Source organism: Ictalurus furcatus, chromosome 14, assembly GCF_023375685.1.
Source record: "Ictalurus furcatus strain D&B chromosome 14, Billie_1.0, whole genome shotgun sequence".
NCBI lineage: Eukaryota > Metazoa > Chordata > Actinopteri > Siluriformes > Ictaluridae > Ictalurus > Ictalurus furcatus.
The window spans coordinates 12,573,494-12,594,394 of NC_071268.1; the positions used below are offsets into that span (position 1 = coordinate 12,573,494).

The 20,901-nt window shown below is 39.2% G+C and overlaps 2 protein-coding genes across 3 annotated transcripts in view; one reads left to right on the top strand and one right to left on the bottom strand.

Annotated features, from left to right (window-relative positions):
• LOC128618137 (tumor susceptibility gene 101 protein-like) overlaps positions 1 to 10,767 on the top strand; it is a 13,368-nt gene extending 2,601 nt beyond the window's left edge. Inside the window, exons 2-10 of the mRNA XM_053641592.1 lie at positions 389 to 476; positions 1,119 to 1,184; positions 1,279 to 1,442; positions 3,326 to 3,452; positions 3,929 to 3,986; positions 4,145 to 4,239; positions 6,111 to 6,313; positions 7,310 to 7,549; positions 9,090 to 10,767. Coding sequence (XP_053497567.1) covers positions 389 to 476; positions 1,119 to 1,184; positions 1,279 to 1,442; positions 3,326 to 3,452; positions 3,929 to 3,986; positions 4,145 to 4,239; positions 6,111 to 6,313; positions 7,310 to 7,549; positions 9,090 to 9,179 — 1,131 coding nt within the window. The 3' untranslated portion in view covers positions 9,180 to 10,767. The remainder of the gene's footprint in view (positions 1 to 388; positions 477 to 1,118; positions 1,185 to 1,278; positions 1,443 to 3,325; positions 3,453 to 3,928; positions 3,987 to 4,144; positions 4,240 to 6,110; positions 6,314 to 7,309; positions 7,550 to 9,089) is intronic.
• A 211-nt stretch (positions 10,768 to 10,978) lies between these two features.
• On the bottom strand, positions 10,979 to 19,395 carry ldha (lactate dehydrogenase A4). Of its 2 annotated transcripts, none has more exons than XM_053641593.1 (8): positions 19,297 to 19,395; positions 16,607 to 16,738; positions 15,130 to 15,247; positions 14,856 to 15,029; positions 14,453 to 14,626; positions 13,488 to 13,605; positions 12,136 to 12,259; positions 10,979 to 12,028 (listed from the first exon to the last, which is right to left on the bottom strand). In XM_053641593.1, exons 2-8 carry the CDS (start codon positions 16,733 to 16,735, stop codon positions 11,864 to 11,866), a joined length of 1,002 nt encoding a protein of 333 aa, XP_053497568.1. In that variant the 5' UTR covers positions 16,736 to 16,738; positions 19,297 to 19,395; the 3' UTR covers positions 10,979 to 11,863. The 2 variants fall into 2 exon arrangements, with proteins under 2 accessions (XP_053497568.1, XP_053497569.1); XM_053641594.1 differs by having other exon boundaries at positions 19,293 to 19,395.
• Between the last annotated feature and the right edge of the window lie 1,506 nt (positions 19,396 to 20,901).

Genomic DNA, 20,901 nt, shown 5'->3' on the forward strand with positions numbered 1-20,901 from the left:
AATCAGTTTGGGTTGTGTTATTGGATAATAAACAAATTCAGTATATATATATATATATATATATATATATATATATATATATATATATATATATATATATTTTTTTTTTTTTTTTAAAGTTACACACGCTTGCTGTATTTAATGAGGGAAAAGGAGGCTAAAATAATGAACAGTACAAAAAGATTTTAACATGCAGTCCATTGCTTGTTCAGCACTTCATCATTGGAGTTATAACTGCATGCCGATACCCACAATAAGAGAAAAGTCTTTCGTGACGTTAATATATCTTGATATATTGCAGATTGGGAAGACATCAGGCTTCTCAGTATAATTACTGTGACTTCTCTTTAACCAAATATGACTCTGCTTATCTTTATCTTTCATCCAGCAATACAAATATCGTGACCTGACAGTTCGTGAGATCACAAATGTTATCCTGCAATACAAAGACCTTAAACCGCTGATGGATGCTTATGGTAAGCGTTGATCCGTCGTCTAATGTTATTACCCTGTGGTTATAGTAATGGTATTGTAAAGCTCAAGCACAATGTTTGCCGTACCCCAAATGTACTTGGTCAGTGGCACTCCAGTGTGGTGTGAGACATTTGTTTCTTTAGTTTTGCACTTTGAGAGTAATGTATATAGCAATTAATGGAAATCTCATATAATGCTTGCTCCGTACTCATCATGTACTGTATATCAACATATCTGATTTTGTAAAATAGGAAGGAAAGACTGTATTTACAAATTTAAGTCTACAGTGGAGCTGTATGTATTATCTAATGCATGTGGCGCTAACTTATGTTGTGGACATTTCGCAATGTTAAATGTAACTATAAACAGATAAAAAGTATGATGAAATACAAGAAGAATAAACCTTTTTGGAGCGTGATGTTTGAGGAAAAGAATCAACTTTGGAGTGGTAAAAATTGTTTTCCAATAACATCATGCCTTGTAGTGTTTTATTCCTTACTTAACCCCCATAGCTCCAGTACAAGACTGAAGAAGTAAATGTCACACCAAAACTTGTCTTATGCTTGTCTTGTAAGTAGGAAATTGTGTACATATTTTTTTTTGTTAAACTTTATAGGACTTATTTTCTTCTATTTTTTTCCTAGTTTTCAATGATGGATCAACAAGGGAGCTAATGAGTTTAACTGGGACAGTGCCGGTGAGCTACAGAGGTATAAACCACTCTGACAAGCCCACCTTCCTAAACGTAAACATATTTTTACTTAATTCACATTGTAAACGCTCATCTGCCATTACACTCTATAGGAAACGTATACAATATTCCTGTGTGTCTATGGCTGTTGGACACATACCCCTACAACCCGCCCATTTGTTTCGTAAAACCAACGAGCGCGATGATGATCAAGACCGGGAAACATATCGATGCAAACGGCAAGATCTACCTGCCATATCTTCACGAATGGAAGCATGTAAGACACTGTCACCTCTGCACCTTCACCAGTATCTGATGATGAGGTTTTTTCGTTTTATACCCTTCTGCTTAATGCAGAATTGATTTCACTCCCAGCTCAGGTCTAGAGAGGTGACTATAATGTGTGTGGGAACACTTTCTTTTGGAGGGTACCTACACTACTGGTCAAAGGTTTAGACACACCCATTCTTTATTTTTATTTTATTTTTCCACATTTTATTATAATAATACAGTCATCAAAACTATGGAATAACACAGGTGGAACTATGGGAATTATGTCGTGATAAAAAATTACAAAATAAATCAAAATAATTTAGTATTTTTTCATCTTCAAAGTAGACCCCTTTTTTGCCTAGAATTTCCAGAAATGTATTCTTGGCATTTTCTCAACCGATTTCTTGAGGAATTTCCCTGAGATGCTTTTTAAACAGTATTAAAGGAGTTCCCACCTACGCTGGACTCTTATCGGCTGCTTTTCGGAATATTTCTCTCCGAGACATCCGTTTAAAAAATATATTTATTGTAAATAAAATGTTAGTTTTCTAATGAAAGAAAGGAATATGCTGGTACAATTATATTTTTGTCTACAACACCCATTTCAAACATTTAATCATACACCTTCAGATCAAAAGGTTTTTAAGATCATGAGAAACATTTCAGTCGAGTGTCTCCAAACTTTTGACTGGCAGTGTACAGTACATAAAGCCTTTATAACACATTCATAAGCTTTGCATGAATATTTTATACAGCAGTGCTGGAGAATTTATGAAGGGCCTATGTCAAAACCCATGAGGTGACATTAGAGGCTTTATGCGACTTTGTCTTTACACGAAGGAGAGAAGAGGAAACAAGCCTCAATTATCATCATCATTGACTGATCAAGCTTGTTACCTTTTTATCCTTTTTATGCTTGGCTTCATTTCTTGGAAACTCTTAGTTTGTGCTTCATATCAGTGTTTATAAATGCAAGTTTGTTTAACACTTTAGTTTGAGGGCTATAAGTTCAATTTCACTGGTATATGTGCTTCATAATTAAGTGATGTATCTAAATGGTGCTTCATAATAGTTTTAAATGCAGATGAACCACCAACAGTTCAGAGAAGAGAATGAAATGTAATACTGCTCCTATAAGTAGTAGATGTAGTAAATACCCCTATACCCCTCCCCAAATGGTAAGATGAGAGGTGGATACTTTATTGATGATTTCTCAATATTTCATAAATTTATTGTTAGTACAAAACACAGGTACCCTCCACTCAAACAGTCGATTCATAATAATGATCGAATGTTCTTCTCGCTCGTCTCTCTCTCATGTACTGATGAAGCAGCCAGCTTAATAAATATATTTGCCATCTCACTGATTTTGACATAATTATGCAATGCTTATGAATGTGTTCTGAAGGCACAATGTATGTACCCTTCAATTAAAGTGTAAATTTACTCCCATGAAATGGTAAGTTAATAATAAAGTTTAGATAAACAGATGGATGAAAGTTGAGACATTTGAGATTTTTTTTGAGGACGCCGAAGGGAATAATTCAGTAGAATAATTTTCTCATGGATTTAAGCCACTCATTATTGGTTAAATATGTACAGATGTAGTAAGATTTAGCCATTTATGATATGTTTTAAATTGAACCGCTAATCTTTATTCAGGACTTCCTAATAATTAGCCAACTCGAGGGTTTATAAGGTTCATATCCTATATCGATCTCGCGTTGTAATTCTGTAATCGATCTAAAGCTATTGCAGTAAGCATTCTGTTCCATAAATATGACTCCATTCTCTAATGTTATGAATAAAATTACTTCAATAGATCAATATATCCATCTAGTGGGGTGTGTGTGTGTGTGTGTGTGTGTGTGTGTGTGTTGACTCCAGCCTCAGTCTGACCTATACGGCCTGATCCAAGTGATGATTGTTGTTTTTGGAGAAGAGCCTCCAGTGTTCTCTCGGCCTACGACTCAGCCCGCCTACCAGGCTTTCCAGGCCGCAGGACCTCCAAATCGTAAGACGTCATTAAACACATAAATAAATAAAAAAACATGTACACGCTCCAGTACCTGTGTCTGATCAGCTTTGATGAAACTCAGTAAAAACATGTATAAAAGGGTAAATAGTGATTGATTTCGAGAGCCATGTGGAAACATGCTGTGTATGAAGGCAGTGCTGTTAATTCTCCCATTTTATAAATGTAACGAAATATTTTTTGATGATACACAGTTCATCTTAATAAAGGCCATGGCTTTATTATTAATATAAGATGACACTTTTTGGAAATAGCCATGGAAATAGTATACATGGAAATTTAGTTTTAAACCTACCACTGACACATCATTTTTTCCAGAACTGGGCTAAATCTGTGTCTCTAAAACAGACCTTTGTGCAGTCTATGAGAATATGTTATGTGTAATACCTGTCTTAGACTGCAGAGGTCTCTTATAACCACCAGTGATGTGCTGCTGTGTTTCTTCTCCTTTCCAGAGGCATATATGTCTGGCATGCCTGCTGTATCAGCCTATGGGCCAAACCCTAATCCATGGTAATACACCTGAAAAACCATGATATAAATGCAAATCATAAAAAATAAAAACAAAATTCTATTGTTATTATTGTTCTATCTGTATTGTAAATTGTCTATCTAAAAATGTAGTGTGTATCTGTTTGGTTGTGTAATGTGTGTATCTTCCTCTGCTGTAGTGGCTACCCAGGATATTCTTACCCTGGAGGGAGCGCGTATCCTGCCACGGGGGGTCCTGCTCACTACCAGTCCCAACCGCAAGTCACCACTGTGGGTGAGTTGTGGTGTTCTGTGGGTTTTTGTGATTTGTAGCACATTAAATACAGTTAATAATGACTTTTGAACCTATTAGGTACGAGCTCCAATAGAAAGAGCTAGTACATTCTAGGGTTTTCTATTTGTCCTTGTAAACTATAAATATGAATACAGACCTAGACATCATTCTGTAAACAGTGCCATGAGGCCACTCAGCAACCATACTTTCCATTAGTTCTTCAACTTTAGCTGGTTTGACTCACCTTGTCACTGCAAATTAAATTCTTCTAACAGATCGCCTTTATCATACGATGAATCATTTCTGTCCTGATGGGTGTGGTCTCTTCCAGGATGACCCCGCCCCATCAACAGGGAAGCGAGAACTTAATAAGGGGGGAAAAAGACGTAAATCTTATGCTGTGGCTTCACTGTTACCAGATCTCCCTTTCAGTTGAAGTCCAGTGGGAGATTTCAGCGTGATGTGTTAGATAGCACTCCATCATCAGAAGACCAACTGAAGGAATATCTGTTGGTGTTCATCCATCCAGTACAGTTCTATAAACATGTTGAATCTATGCCAAGCCATTCTGTTTCTTGCTGCACATTACTATTACATTTTCTAGGTTTTTTTTCCCCTTTAATTTGTTACTTGTACATATATTTAAACACGGGCAGATACTTTGATATAACTTTGATATAACTTAATGAGGATTTATTTACAAAGCTTTTCTGCATCGCCTCCCTGGGAATATGTTTATTTAATTACACCACAGTCATGGAAAAACGCTCAGTGGGCAAGTTTGGTAATTTGCTGGAAGGCTGTAGTTCCTGTTTTTTTTTTTTCGGTCCTCATTTTGTGAACCTTTCATTTCCTGTCTTTGAAGTTAGCTAATTTTATAAAGCCGTACATGCAGCGTACAGTGAGCTGAGTCCGCGATATTGTTAGCAGTCACATCACAAAATTCATTCATGCCATTGACCTTTGCCTGACCTCTGACCTTTTGTTCAGGCCTATACCTACATATTGTGACCTCGCTGGAGCGCTCAGAAAGGTCAAGTCTGTAATTAGATTCGGGAGATGGAAAGGTCAAGTTTGAAAGGGCCAGCCTATAGCCTTCTGGTCTCTGACTGTCTATATTTAGAGAGCATGTAGAGGCCTGAGAGCAAGATAAGGTTCCATGGAGAACTTCCCAATGTGGCATTGATCTTCCCGGTGACATTCACACCATGCTGACCAAAGGCATAACATTAGTAGTCGAGTACACTTGTGATCCAGTGCCATTATTCAGCAGTATGCATGATCAGGGTTCTAATCATAACTGTTCTCTAAAAGATTTACGATGGTGACAGAACTCATGGACCATAAGTCAGGTGATCAAATGTGATTGAATGCATATTGTGTACTAAACAGCCATTAACTTTAACTTAGCCCTCAACTTTATAGAGGTTACTCCATCTCCAACTTCCAGTGTGATTTTAGTGACTTGATTGTGTATGTAAGGTCTCAGGACAACATCTGAGGACATGCTATAGTTATAAGAAAATAATTGAGGCTAACGTCTGTCATCACTTGCAGTGTATTTTCCATTTCCATTGATCTAATTTGGCTGAGGTTTTGATCCAAAGTTACTTACAAAGACAGGATAAAAAAAATGAGGAGTTTAGGGATTAGGCTTTGCTCAAGGGACCTAGCAGTAGCAGCTTGGAGGTGTGGGGATTTGAACTCGCAACCTTCCAATCATTAGCCCAATGCCTTAACCAAACCAACTAAACAACACCTTCAGACCAATCAGATTGGAGAATTCACCAGTGCCATTCTGTAATTTCGAGATATCTCACAACACATACAGTGGCATCAGATCAGAATTATGTCTCTGCTTTTGTCTCCAGGTCCGAGTCGAGATGCCACCATTGGGGAGGACACTATCCGTGCCTCTCTCATCTCGGCAGTGAGTGATAAACTGCGCTGGAGGATGAAGGAGGAGATGGATCGGGCTCAGGCAGAGCTGGACGCACTTAAGCGCACTGAAGAGGATCTGAAGAAGGGCCATCAGAAGCTGGAGGAGATGGTGTCCAGGCTCGACCAGGAAGTGGTGAGAGCTTAGCCGCCACTGTCATGAGTAGTTATTTCATAAAAAAAGTGGATTAAAAAATCTTATAATGGTCATTTTTGAGAACTATGTATATTTGTTACAATGGCACATAAAAGCTAGCGAATAGCTGCTGGGGTTTTGCCCTTTTAATGTAACCTGTTATAGACCCCTTTGGTATTTGTAAACAAAAAAAGATTTGCGTGTAACCTGGTAGCCTGGCAACCTGACAGTACGTGTTTATAATCTAACCGAATCATGAATTTGCTTTAGGAACCGGATTGACAGTAGTTAAAAAATGTTATACACTTATTATTATGGATTACTCCTAAAAGTCAGGTACTGCTATTCGGATATTTAACACTTTCTAGAAGATCCTGAAGGATTGGGTCCTTGGTGGCTAAATTATTCTAAGTGGTGGTCTAGCCTTCAATATCCATAAACTCACTCGTAATCACTCCCGATTAGGATCAGTTATCCCTCTTAATAGCCTGTAATCACAATCGTCTTCTGTTGGCTTAAAAAGGTGTCCGATTTGATGGTATGAGGGGGAAAAAAACAAATGCGTTTGTGTTTTCTGATGGTGACACCCAACAGCAAAATGTGACATTTTTCAAAAATACATTCTGGCTCGATCTTAAAAATTATTATAGCCTCCCGCTAGGATTAGGGTTAGGGTTAGGGTTATTGCTGTTGCAACCAGGTGGTGTTAATGTGATGTGTCTGATGGGTCTGTAGTACATCTTTAAGTGCCTAAGTAACACTATTTAAAAAAAACACTTTTTTTCTGTTGTTATTGTTGTAATAACCAGCACATTTGCACATATACCACCAAAGAGCTGTGGTATTTAGCCAATTTAAAAATAATAATAATAATTTCTACCTTGTTCAAAAAAATGTCCATTATTGTTAAGGAACCTTTTTTTTAAAAAAAAAAAAAAATATGTGTAGATATTTCTTGTATCTTCTTTTCTTATTAGTGCTTCTGTGTGTTTTCAGACTGAGGTGGACAGGAATATTGAGCTCTTAAAGAAGAAAGATGAAGAACTGACAGAGGCTCTGGAGAAAATGGAGAATCAGTCAGAGAACAATGATATTGATGATATCATTGTTCCCACAGCGCCACTCTACAAGCAGATCCTGAACCTGTACGCGGAGGAGAACGCCATCGAAGACACCATCTTCTACCTCGGAGAGGCTCTGCGCCGAGGCGTCATTGATCTGGAGGTCTTTCTCAAGGTTGCCTCATGTTTCTCAATCGTGTTCATTCATCTCTTACTATTGTATCTACTCCATTTCTTCTTCTTCTTCCGTGTTCTCTTCCGAAATGAATTGCATTTTTGAGGCCTAAACGTACTCGAAAACTTTGCACACACATCAGAAGTGCTGAAAATTTACATCTGATACATGTTTTAGAGTTAGGTGTGTCAAAATGGCTCAATAGCAACACCTACAAACATTCAACGATGTGCGCCTCTCATTGTTTCACCTACATATACGAGAATGGGTAGGCATATGTAACATTCCAACCTGTCTCTTTAAAAAAGTCTCTTATAGCCATATCCTAAACACAACAGGAAGTCAGATATTTTGATTTTTCTCTGAAATTTTTGCTCACATTTTGTCATTTCCAGGCCTCATACTTTAATGGACTTCTCCTAGAGATTTAGTCCGCTCAACATCATATTCCTTCAGTCTAATCTAAAGGCCTTGGCGATGTTAAATTGCGAAGCTTTTGAGTTTTTGTTGAAGGGCATGTCCGTGGCGGCCTGACAAATTTCGATAAGAAACTAATCACATTTTTGAGGCCTAAACATGCTCGAAAACTCATGAAACTTTGCATACCCCTCAGAAGTGGTGAAAATTTACATCCGATTGAGGTTTTAGAATCAATGTGGCAAAATGGCTCGATAGCGCCACCTACAAAATTTCAACGAAGCAGCCCTCGCGCTACATTTCACCTACATGTTATAAAATTGGTAGGCATATGTAACATGTTAAAACGTACAAAAAACTATCTTAGAGCTATATCCTTAACCTAACAGGAAGTCAGCCATTTTGATATTTCTCTGCAAGTTTTGCTCAGAGTTTGCCGTTTCCAGGCCTCGTACTTTAACGGACTCCTCCTTGAGATTTCATCTGATCAAGGTCATATTCGGTCAGTCTAATCTAAAGGAATTGGCGATGTTAAATTGCGAAGCTTTTGAGTTGTCGTTGCACGGCGTGGCCGTGGCGGTCTGACATAGTTCGATGTTTCGCCATGAAAAAGGAAGTTGTTGTAACTCATGCATACAATGTCCACTTTGCTCCAATCTTCACATGTTTGATAACAGTCCTGGCCTGAAGACATCTATGCGCCAGTATTTAGTTACAATCATAGCGCCACCTGTTGGCAACATGAACTGACATGTTTTACACTAACTCAAACATACAATGTTCACTAACCACCAAACCTCACGTTTGACACGAATCCTAGCCTGAAGACATCTACATGCCAATATTCGGTTGTAGTCATGGCGTCACCTACTGTCAATAGGAAATTACATGTTTTACATTGTGATACACTCCTAACAACATATAAGTGCTAAAAAAATGGAATGGTGTATCCCTGGCAGAATAGCCCCAACGTGCACCAGGGTGCGAGGGCCCGTTCATCGCTGCTTGCAGCTTTAATTTGTTTTGTTTTTTTTGTTTTCTTTATCTTCAAATTTATCCTCAAAGCATCTTGAGCTTTCTGGGTGTAACATTGAACTCTCTGCTGTGTGTGTGTTTGCTCCAGCATGTCCGCCTGCTCTCCAGGAAACAGTTCCAGCTGCGAGCGCTTATGCAGAAGGCTCGGAAGACTGCTGGACTCAGTGACCTCTACTGACCCCACTGCCATCTGAACTCCATTTCTTTCTGTCTGTATTCTGTTTCTTAAACATTTGTGTAACCCCCACCCCAAATTACAAGACACTGGATAATCTCCGTTATACCACCATGCTGTTGAACCTTCAAATTTGATTGGTCAGTGGGTGTTGACCAGGGTGTTGACCAGCAGCTCTGACAGTAGCACCAGCCCCAAGGCAAATCACAGGTTTCTACTAATGCGCTCATTTTAAGCTTATCATTTCAAAAGTAACTGCATGTTCACAGGGACTTGTATGGCAGATGCTCCATATAATGCTCCACATAATAAACCTCTAATAATAAAACAGATTCAAAAACACGTTGTTAGCTAACATAATTGTTGATACGACGCAGTTTTCTGTAAAGAGATGTTATTTACTATTTATGGAAGGAGTCACGAATGTCGGCGCGTTGTAAAAGTCAGTAAGTTCTCAATCACCGGAGAATCTACAGGACAGAGGACTTTTTACTTTCTCGTTCAAGAGATAATGAGGTACCGACCGTTTATAGCCGCTAGAATGCAAGTTTGAACAAGAAATTGTTACATTAACTGTAAATATACAGTATACAGATAAAAAAGATGACTTTTTAAAAAATTAACGTAATTGTTGGCAAATTGCTGTTGTCTAAGAGGAATAAAACACTTTCTTGCAACATACCGTTATAGGAAAATAATCAGCTCCAGCTTCGTGTCAGGCCACATCACACCATCCTGTAAGTGATTATTTTCCTACAACATAGCCTATTGTTTTATTCCTTACTTAATAATCAGATTAAATTCAGTAATTAGGGCAGATACACAATAACTGTTTAATAGACTGGAGACAAGATTACAGGTGGGGATTTCTTTCTTCATGCATAGAGAAAAAAAACGAAGTTATGCACACCTTTCAGTGTCTTTTGACTTCATTTTATCTCTATTTCCGTTCTGCCTTCTTGGTACTAACGTTTTTAAGCTTTATGTAGCTTACGATAGGTCCTTTTTATAGCAAAATCTGATGGCTCTGACGATGGGTTTAGTTTTTCACCAACACTCCAACATGTAGCCCAGTCAGTTGCTGCTGCTCTCCTCCACACTCCTTTTATTTTCATTCTGAGCCAAACACGATCACCTTTCGGGAAGGACAGGAAGAACTTTGTAACGTTTAGATCGTTTTACTCCTGTGCTTCTGACCAAAGCCTGACGTGTTCTGGTTCAGTCGTGGTGGTGACAACCATCACTCATGTAACTGTTTCAAATTCGACATTTCAATTGTTAAGTGGTACCTTTTACTGTCCAATTTGTGATTGTGTGTGTGAGACTGTATAGTGTGAAAGTATTAGCTTTGGGACGAGAGCTAATTTTGTAATCCTTTAAATAGGTCCCAAAGGAATTAATAAGAAAATGTTGGCAGCAGTTTTAAAAATCACATAGGTTTATCATGTTTATTTATATGTATTTTGTTTGCATACTAGATTTTCTTAATAGGAAAGGGGATTTTCTTTCTCACATGTGTCAGTGTTTCTTTTTTGTTTTCAGATCTGTAGTCTTTAATATTAACAGCTCAATAAAAGAAGGATGATCTGGAGTCAGTGTAATAGCATCTTTCACTAACAATGCTTATTTGTTTTGAGTCTTAAATATAAATGGTGAGTCTTTCCTTGACTCATGATGTGTCTCTATGGACACAAATGCAGGAAGTGTCAGGTGATAAAAGGAAATGTTTAACCTTGTCCATGTTGAACATTAAACACCTCTCCAACTCTGACCTGCATCAAATGAGGAGATAAAAGCATGGATTTTGTACAGTTAAACCTTTATTTTGAAGTGAAGGGAGTTAGGAGTGAAATGCTAGACAGCCACAACACATCAGGTTCCACTTTAAGATCTGTGTCTCAGTAAAATGCAACTAGGAGCACGTTTCAGTTCACGTGAACAAATATACAAAAATAATCTCTGCAGATGAGATAACATGCACATATCACAAGTAGGTGTGAATGCTGCATGAACAAGCCATTAGAAACAAATGAACTTTTACTGAGATAATGCCAGCGGTTTAAATGAGCCACAGCATAATTCAATTTGGGTCTCTGGTACTTGTTCCACTGTTGGTGTACATCTGAGATCTCAAACTCAGTTTACTTGGAGTTCAATCAAAATGTGAAATCGGTGCACTTTTGGTTGATTGTGTATAAAAATGCATGCCTTAAATACAGCTGCTGGCATTTCACCAAATATACAATGCAGCTTTGATTTCACAGGAAGTGGCTCTTGCTGACTGCTTTGGTTTTATTTTGTATCGGGAAGAAAATAGGATGGAATGCCTGTTGAGCTCAGAATGCACACTTATACCATACAGAAACCCAAACTGGCCGACCACCCTGTTCAAATACAATTCTTTGAAAATCCTACCATCAGGAGTGCGAAAGACAACATGAAGCATTAACACCCAAACACACATTTTCACAAAAGACCATAATATATATTACTCATTACATTCGAGACGACACAAATATCTATCCTCCTCTAAAGTTACAGTGAGGAGTGTTGAGGTCTAGGAGTCCGAGGCCTGCTTGGAGACACCGGACCCAGACTGAAGAGTTGAGGACTGGGTCAGGGAAAAAGTGTTAGACATGTTGGGGCATCACTTTTGAGTGAGGCTATGTGTAAGGAGAGGTTACTGTTCATAAGGTCAGCTCCTTCTGCACACCCCACAGGGTTTCAGCACTCTTTACCAGCTGTTTCTCCTCTTCCGGTTTCAGGGTCATCTTCACCACGTCGGTCAGGCCGCTGCTGCCCAGGACGCAGGGCACACTCAGGAAAACTTCATCATTCACACCGTGCATTCCCTGGAAATATAGCAAAGGGTTCAGCTTCATGCAACTCCATTACAGCAATAGAGCTTTGATAATGAAGTGTGTAACCAAGCCAGACATAAGCAGTTATCAGTTCTCACCTTGACCAGGGTGGACACTGGGTGGCATTTGTGAAGGTTCTTCAGGATGCTCTCACACAGGTCAGCTACAGACATGCCGATAGCCCAGGATGTGTAGCCCTTCAGCTTGATGACCTCGTAAGCACTAGCAAAGAATGCAAACAAAAAAATAAATACAAGATTAAGAGCCTGTCTTTAAACCCTGTTTATTCAAATGGCTCCAATGGCAGCATGAACTTATCCCATCTATCTCTCGTCCTAGCATGAGGATATGTTATTGATGGCGACTGTAAAGCACTTCTGTATGTCACTATGGATAAGTTCGGCTGTTTAATTCTGTTGGATTATTAGAGGGTGATTTACATTTATGGCATTTGGCAGACGCCCTTGTCCAGGGTGACTTACAGAAATGCTTTGAAGTCTCTACAAATAAAAATGCATCCTGATACTGGTTCACTAGGTCATGGACAAAGAATACACAGTCAGTCTAAAAACTTCAAGCATTGACTATTCATTTCTCACTTGTGCACATGAACGGTGCATGTGAAATTTTGACGTGGATATAATGAACTCAAGAGGTAGTTATTTACTCAAATAATCCCCCCCTCAAATGGTGGACAAACTAAAAATAGATATACGAAGCACACATTGTACAATCAAAGTATAAAAGTACACAAAAGGACAGAACCACATGTTTTGTATTCTTTGATACAAATAAAAGGATTACAGAAATGATACACAGCTGCCCATCTGCCTTTATGTGTGTGCACAGATGATTAAAAAGAAATGTACATTTATTTTTAAAACATACCACTTAATTTTCCAAATGTACATTTCATTACATATTTATTTACATTATTTCACATGCTCACTAGAGACCAGTTTAGCGATTCTGCAACTAAAGACAGCTGGCAGGTTCTAGCAGTGTCAATTTAACCAATATCTCAGAATGGGATCATTGCAATAATGTGTCTAAAATGTCATCAGTAATAAAAATGTCATCACCTTGTGGCACTGCAACACTACTGAAAGAATTATAATTGTATAATCGGACTTGCAGCACAAACATGGCTGATATCATAACCTGGCACAGAATTCCAACTAGAATTTATTGGCATCATCTTGACACAATAAACTGATCTAACCTCTAATCTACTAAAGGAGTCATGATCCCTTACACTATCTGGTCTCAAAGTTCTACCATGCACTTGGCAAATACTAGTCACGCCTTCACATAACTTCTGTTATTGCTCAAGTTCACTGCTTACGCCATGTTACAACTGGTTTTCTAACTCATGTAACAGTCAATTTTTCCTCAGTTCTACACGGCATCTGTCAATTGAAGGGCATTTAATTGAGGATGCACTTCTCACCTGTCAACCACCATTTTGTGGACATTCTTCCACTCATCCTTGTCCTTGTCTGTACCCATGTCTGGGTTGAGACCCTGCAAGGAAACACCAGCTACATTCACGCCACTCCATACAGGCACTGCAAGAGAAGCAAAAGAGACAATATAACCAATATATTCAGAGCTGGCTGGTGTAAATGAGCTAGCAGGGCTAACCAACCTGCATTTCAAGGACAAAATAACATCAGTACAAAGTTGTGTTTTATGGCCCCCATTGCAGATTGTTTGCTTTTATCAAAGGCCTTAAGGAGGATTTCTTTGGAACCAAGCACAACATGACCACCAATGCTTGCAAGAAGCACACACAATGGCATGAAGCAACGCTGAAGCAGATTTCTTTCTACCCAAACTGTAGTTTCACACAGCTCAACAGTGACACTGTCAGGTGATTACATAGAGTAAAACACAACCTCATTAAAAATCCCAGTACACTTATCGTAAAAGTAGGGGTTTAACCCTGATGTCCTGGTGAAATTCCCCCATTGGCCCTTCTCCATCATGGCTCCTAATAATCTCCATCTCTGAATTGGCTACATCACTTTCCTCTCCTCTCCACTAATAGCTGGTTTGTGGTGGGAGTTCTAGCACACTATGACTGCCATCGCATCACCCAGGTGGCTGCTACACACTAGTGGTGGTTGAGGAGATCAACACCGCCCCCTGCCCATACTATGTAAACTGCTTTGAGTATCTAGAAAAGCTATAAATATGTAACTAATACATCATCTGTATTTGGGATGATATTTTTCAGCCTACTTCACACACATCCGTAACATATCATTCCCTCCCTCCCCTCTAATATGTTTGTTATTTAGATGAAATAAAAACCCAGTAGGGTATTACAGATTTGTAATACTGAAATAAAATTTAAACCATGAATGCAGCTGCCTATCTACCTTTGAGAGTGAAAAAGGTTTTAAGCCTCACCACTGGAGTCGCCATGCTCTCCAATCACCCAGCCGTGGCAGCTGGATGCGTGCAGACCCAGTTTCTCACCCATCAGGAAGCGGAATCGAGCAGAGTCCAGGTTGGTGCCGCTACCGATCACACGGTTCCGGGGAAGGCCACTCAGCTTCCATGCCACGTAGGTCAGGATATCAACTGAAAAGAAAAAAAAAATCTGTCAGATTAAACAGTTAAAAATTTTATTTTATATATATATATATAAATAAAAATATAACTTTTTTTAAAAAGCACAATACAGTTAGAAATATATGCAAGGACTGCAAGCTGTAGCCATGACTCCAAAATATAATTTAATATGTTAGTGCATGGTAAGAGATCTGCTCTCAGCTGAGAGGTGAATAGGATCTGGAAAATGAGTGCTAACCTGGGTTGGACACCACCAGCATGATACAGTTGGGGCTGTACTTTACAATGTTGGGAATGATAAACTTAAAGATGTTGACATTCCTCTGCACCAGGTTCAGCCTGCTCTCTCCCTCCTGCTGGCGAGCCCCAGCAGTCACCACCACGACCTTAGAGTTGGCAGTCACGCTGTAGTCTGGAATACACACACAGAATACACATTAGTTGGCCGGGCACATTTTATAGCATTCATTTAATTAAACTTCCACTCAATGGTTCAACCTGAATCCTCTCACCTTTGTCAGCCACAATTTTATGAGTCTTGAGGAAGAGACTACCATGCTGCAGGTCCATAGCTTCTCCCTTCAGCTTATCCTCCATCACATCAACCAGGGCCAGCTCATCAGTAAGTTCCTGTACAAGATTATAGCACATGTTAGGCCTTCAGCAAAGCTCAGGCATACAGTGTGCCCTGGTTCCAGATTATTCATGTCAGGCTGAGAGAACTCATTTCATTCATTTAGACATTTCCCCTACAATATAACCTATACATTAATTTATACCCGAACATATCAGATTAAAAAGGCTGGGCATTAAAACTTTTCCAGTTAAGAGAAGATTTGGGAGCGACAGCCTAACGTGAGAATCATTCCATATGCAACTTACATGGGTGCTCTTATCTAAGCTATCCAGCTAGACTTATCGAGATGATCGTTAACAAAAGACTGTCAAGGCTGGGCTGCAAAGTCACTACTGTGCCTTCACGTGAACACCAGATGTACTAATTGTAGAGTAGGATGGTTTATTGCTTTATAACTGCTAGATAGAGTTAAATGGAACAGGAGTGACTGCTGGAGCGTGGCTTAATGCCAGCTTTGTTCTGCTCCCATAACTATTCAGAGCCAGAATGTCTGTCATACTCAATTCATTCAACAGGAATCAAAAGGACCATCACCACATTCCAGTCATCTACTCAGCAGGAAAACAAGTGTACAACACTGCAAACCTGAAGATTCCTAAAACATCTTCACATTATAAAATAGCAGTTCCTTAGATCCTTATTTTAACTTGAACTGTTGTGAAATTGTAGTTCCTTGCACAAGTTTTCATACCCCTGCTTTGTAATAATGAAACATCTGATTCGAGTTTTACAGATACACAATCACTCATCTGCAATAACTACTTTATCCTGATCAGGGTCACAGTGGATTGAGGAACACCAAGCGTGAAGCGAGAATACACCCAGGAAGGGACACCAGTCCATCACAAGGCACCAAGCACACACGCACACATTCAGGGGCATTTTAGAGTTGCCAATTCACCTACTGGCATTGTTTTGGGAGGTGGGAGGAAGCCAGGGAACCCTGAGGAAATCCATATGGACACAGGGAGAATATGGGAAACTCCACACAAGCAATAATGGCCAAACAAACCTTGTTAAGATGACAAATGATTCTAAACGCTTATCCAAATATAATATAAATTGTATTACTTGTATCCAACTTGCCTCCAGTTAACTTAATTTACATTAATGATCTACAGCATGGAGAGGCATATTTTTATTCATTAATAAAGAGAACTGCTGATTTTGTACCAGGATTGTAACTGGAAAGCTTCATTAATTGAAAGTATCATTTTGTTTCGTAGATAAAAAGTAATATCCAATAATACCCCCAAGAAGATGAAGGGGGGTGTAAACTTCAGCAATAAATATTATATTTCTGTTTGACATACAGTATTCATAGTGCTATAAACATAGTAATGGTGTCTCACCTTGAGCAGGATGCTGATGGCAGCGGCCATGCCCACCATGCCAACTCCAACCACAGTCACCTTGTTGGTGCAGCCCACTGGCTGCTCGGTGCTCACATGGGCAATCAGCTTCTCCTTGGTGGATGCCATTTTCTGTAGAAGGACCGCTCATATCAGAATGCTGTGTAGTAATTTAATCTGGATATAGTGGTCATTGTCATATTTTAACCAGTGTTCAATGTTATTTTAGCTACAGTCAGTTTAAACGTCACATATCCCTTCCAGTTCATGAAGAAAACACACACAAAAAAAGTCTCATAAGAGAAATATTTAAAAAAAAAAAAAAAAAAAAAAAAAAAGTCTCCCCAGCACAATGATTACAAGCAACTCTTCAGCTCTGGCTGTGTCTTTGCTGGTATTACTGGATGTCCTATTTTTACTTGCTTCTTATGATGCGTTACTAGAGAAGGTTAAGAACAGGGGATTGACATTCCAGCAGCCATTACAGCATCATATAGAGGAAGGCAAATAGATAATTGGGTTTTGAAGGATAATACTTAAGCATTCCCCTAGAACAAAGCCACTTAGGCATCGTCATATCACACAAAGCATGTAAAGCATGTGGCAGGGGTGGCTCAGCAGTTAGGGCTCTAGATTGCTGATCAGAAGTTTGAGAGTTAGAATATTGGTACTGCCAAGTGGTCACTGTTAGCCAGATCTGCTCAGCTTGAGTGTAATTCACTTTGGATGAAAAGTGAATAAAATGCTAAATAAAGCTTGGGATTCCAACACACCCATTAGATTTTTAATTTTCCTTATAGCCCAAAACCAGCCATGTTGGATTCCGAGATGGATTACCAACTCAGGGTCCACTGGAAATGTGCCCATGAACCCTTGACGAGCATAGTTCACAAGCATAGTTTTACATGGTCAGACATAACACAGAACATGAGCCAAGGAATATAAACAATCTCACATAAAAGATGCAAATGTATTGCTGTGCAAGTCTGAATTTGTAACAATCCTAAACAGTCATTTAGATCTAGGTCCTAACTGTTTAACTGGAGCTAGATGCATGGATTTGGGGGGTGGGGGGGTGCGATGACGACGACATGCATACCCATAAACCCACACTAAGAATGGAATCTAGTGGATACCGTTAAGGACCAATAATGGTAATGGTTGTAAAAGTCAGCTGAATGTTTGTAGTGGTATTTGTAGTGGAAACCATTAAAATTTCAGTGACTTTCTTTTTCTTTCCAGCAGGGTACTTAAAAGCTGTAATATAGGACGAGTTTGGGTTTTAGGGCAGAGTGGCCAGACCACCATGCACTGGTTCATGGTGCTCATGTTACTGTCCAGCTTTACTAATCCATCCCTGGACCGCTGTAACATTTTTCCTGCAATCCAAGAGTGTAGCTGTACTTTACAGACTACTGGGGGTTCCCACTTCAAGAATAATGGGTTCAAAGCACTGTTTATATAACGTGATATAAAACATTATAATAAATAAAACAGTAAAAACAATGAGCAGTGATGTATAATTACAGAAGCAACCAACTTTACACCGTAGACTTAATTTAATAGCTTGTCTGTCTGATTAAATGCTAGTGTTATCTTCCTCGGTCATAAGTCATTGCCATGGTACAGGAGGGGCGGGGCTTGCGGATTACGTAATACTCAGGACATCCGGACAAATGACAGCAGCAACCTTCTTAATGCGTTATCAAAATCAGTATGGTGAGGATATGAACTTGTTAAATACACATCCTGATGACTGGAGGTTTGCTCATTGAATGACCGAGAGGGGAAGGGTGAAGAAAAAAAAAAGAAAAAAAAAAAAAACGACTACATGGACCAAGATGCATTGCTTGAAGGAACGTGTCGGAAGCTGCATGTCCATGCGCAAAACGGACTTCGGCACGTACGCTTATGATTCACTGCAAAGTCTAGAGAAGACTGTAGCCATAAGACCGCTGTGACACGGTAAATGGGTTTAGGAGACCAGCTGCACCTTATTAGACTACACACTATGGACATGGACTACAAACTTTAAAAAAATAATAATAAAGATGTATTTAAAAAATCAAAAAAGAAATAAAAAATAAAAACCCTGTTGTTGCTTGTCATTTTTATTTGAATGCACTCAACAGGTGATCTCGGTGCATGAATTACAAGATTACAAAACAACTGACCCGGTCTCAACAGATTCTCATTCTGTGTAGAACTGCGTAATAACAGTGAAGATGGAGACCGGATATGAGGCAGAAGAATAACTGATAAGGTTTGGCTACACTGTTGCTTTTATTAGACTCCTTCCTCAGAGCACTGGTGCAGATCTAACACTTTCCTGTCTAAAAATGGAAGATTACCAGGAACATAAACTGCTGCTTATTATTTAGATAAGCAACGAGTCTAATTAAAAAAAAAACCCTACAATAATCATTATAAGCAGCGCATCATTATAGGCAACAGGGGGCGTGACAACTCCAGTGCACACGTATAAATACCTTACAAACATTTTACACGGTCTGCAATCCGATCTAACCTATTTTATCACTGAGAAAAGTGAAATGCATACATATTACAGAGAAACAAATCAATACACTGAGTGATGTACATGCACCCAGGTTTTAAACCAGGCTACCATTAACTACAATTCAACATCTTATTTGAAATAAATGTATAATTCGACGGTGACTCTTACCTACCTCCAATCTGTGTTTCGGTTAAAGCTGATCCGGTGGGATATCTGGAGCAGAGCTGATCCGCTACGACGGCGTGTTGCGGGGGGGGCGGCGCTTTATAAACTGCGGAACCGTGTCACGCGATGCATATTAATGAGGGGGAGTGGTCAAGCGCCTCGTGGTGAAAGTCACGTCCCTTGTAGAAAACGTCACTGTGGATGCGGACGTGCGGATGCGTTTTCACTCACGCACACTGCGTTAGTAACAGTCATAGGCTATTACTTATAGGAAATAACTGCTGCGGTGGAGTTTAACGCCTTCAGGGTTTTTCCACTTTTAAAACAGGCTACTGTGGAATTTAGGTTTTGTGTGGAACACCAGTAACTGACAACTAATTTCATCATAGTTCACGTTTTTTCCCTTTTGCAGGAAAAAAAAGTTGAAAAACTGTTGTATTGTATAGTACCTGTCTTCATCTGAATGCATGAATAGAATGAATGAATAATGAACGCCTGTTTTTCATGGTACAAAATGTCATTTTTGTAATAGTGTGGCATCAGAGAAGAAGAAGCTACACCAGGAAGCACAGTAGAAACAATACATTCATTTTTTTTTTTTTGGCAAACTCACAGCGACAGCAAACACATGGCTTGGCATTTAGCCAAAGAACTGCTTAAAGGTGCAATGTTGCCAAATGTTTTCAGGGGAAAATAACTGATCTGTACTCCAAGCTGCTAGATATCACCTGATGATGTCATGAGCGAATTTGCATAGTTATTGAATCACGCCTGGCATTAACATTAGTGATGGGAAGTTCAGATCATTTTACTGACTCGGATCTTTGAATCTCGTTCAGCATAATGAACGAATCTTTTTTTCGAGTCATTTAGTTCATTTCAGCAGAATATAATTAAAATGTTACATGTTAAATTCCCCAACACATCTAGTACTTGCACAAACGTTGATCGCATTTGGAATAAAAAATAAACTATAGGCTAATGCAACCAAGGCCAAATTATGAGAAACAGAAATGATTAATTAATAGCTTAGCTGGGTCCTTCAGGCTATGCAGTTCACCTCACCTCCCGATCCGAGTCGTTCTTTCTTTTGTCACGTCACATTTGTCACGTTAAACACACATCTGTTCCCAAGAAACAGAAATGATTAGTTCACCTCTCGAGTCTTCGTGTTCGAGTCGTTCGTTCATCCTCTGATCGTCACGTAGGCTGAATGCAGTGGGGCTGTGACATGATGAACGAACGACTCGAACCCGAAGACTCGAGAGATGAACTAATCATTTCTGTTTCCTGTACAGAACCTATGGGGATGTTGCAGCAGGTGTGTGGTCAAAAATGAATGAATCACAACTCGTTATTCCCGTTAATCTGGTTAATCTGAGACAACTCGTTATTCCTGAGTCATATTAAAGATTTGTTCAAAATGAACGAATCATTCATGAACGACACATCACTAATTAACATGTGTCCTGTGTGATCGGATCACAAATGGACAGAGCTAAGTACATTTGTGAACAGGGTCAAATGCATCTCTGAAGTCTAGTTCACGCTGCACCGGCAGACGTTGACCAAAGCCGACAATCACCAGCTTTTAAAAGCTGTTTGCTGGATT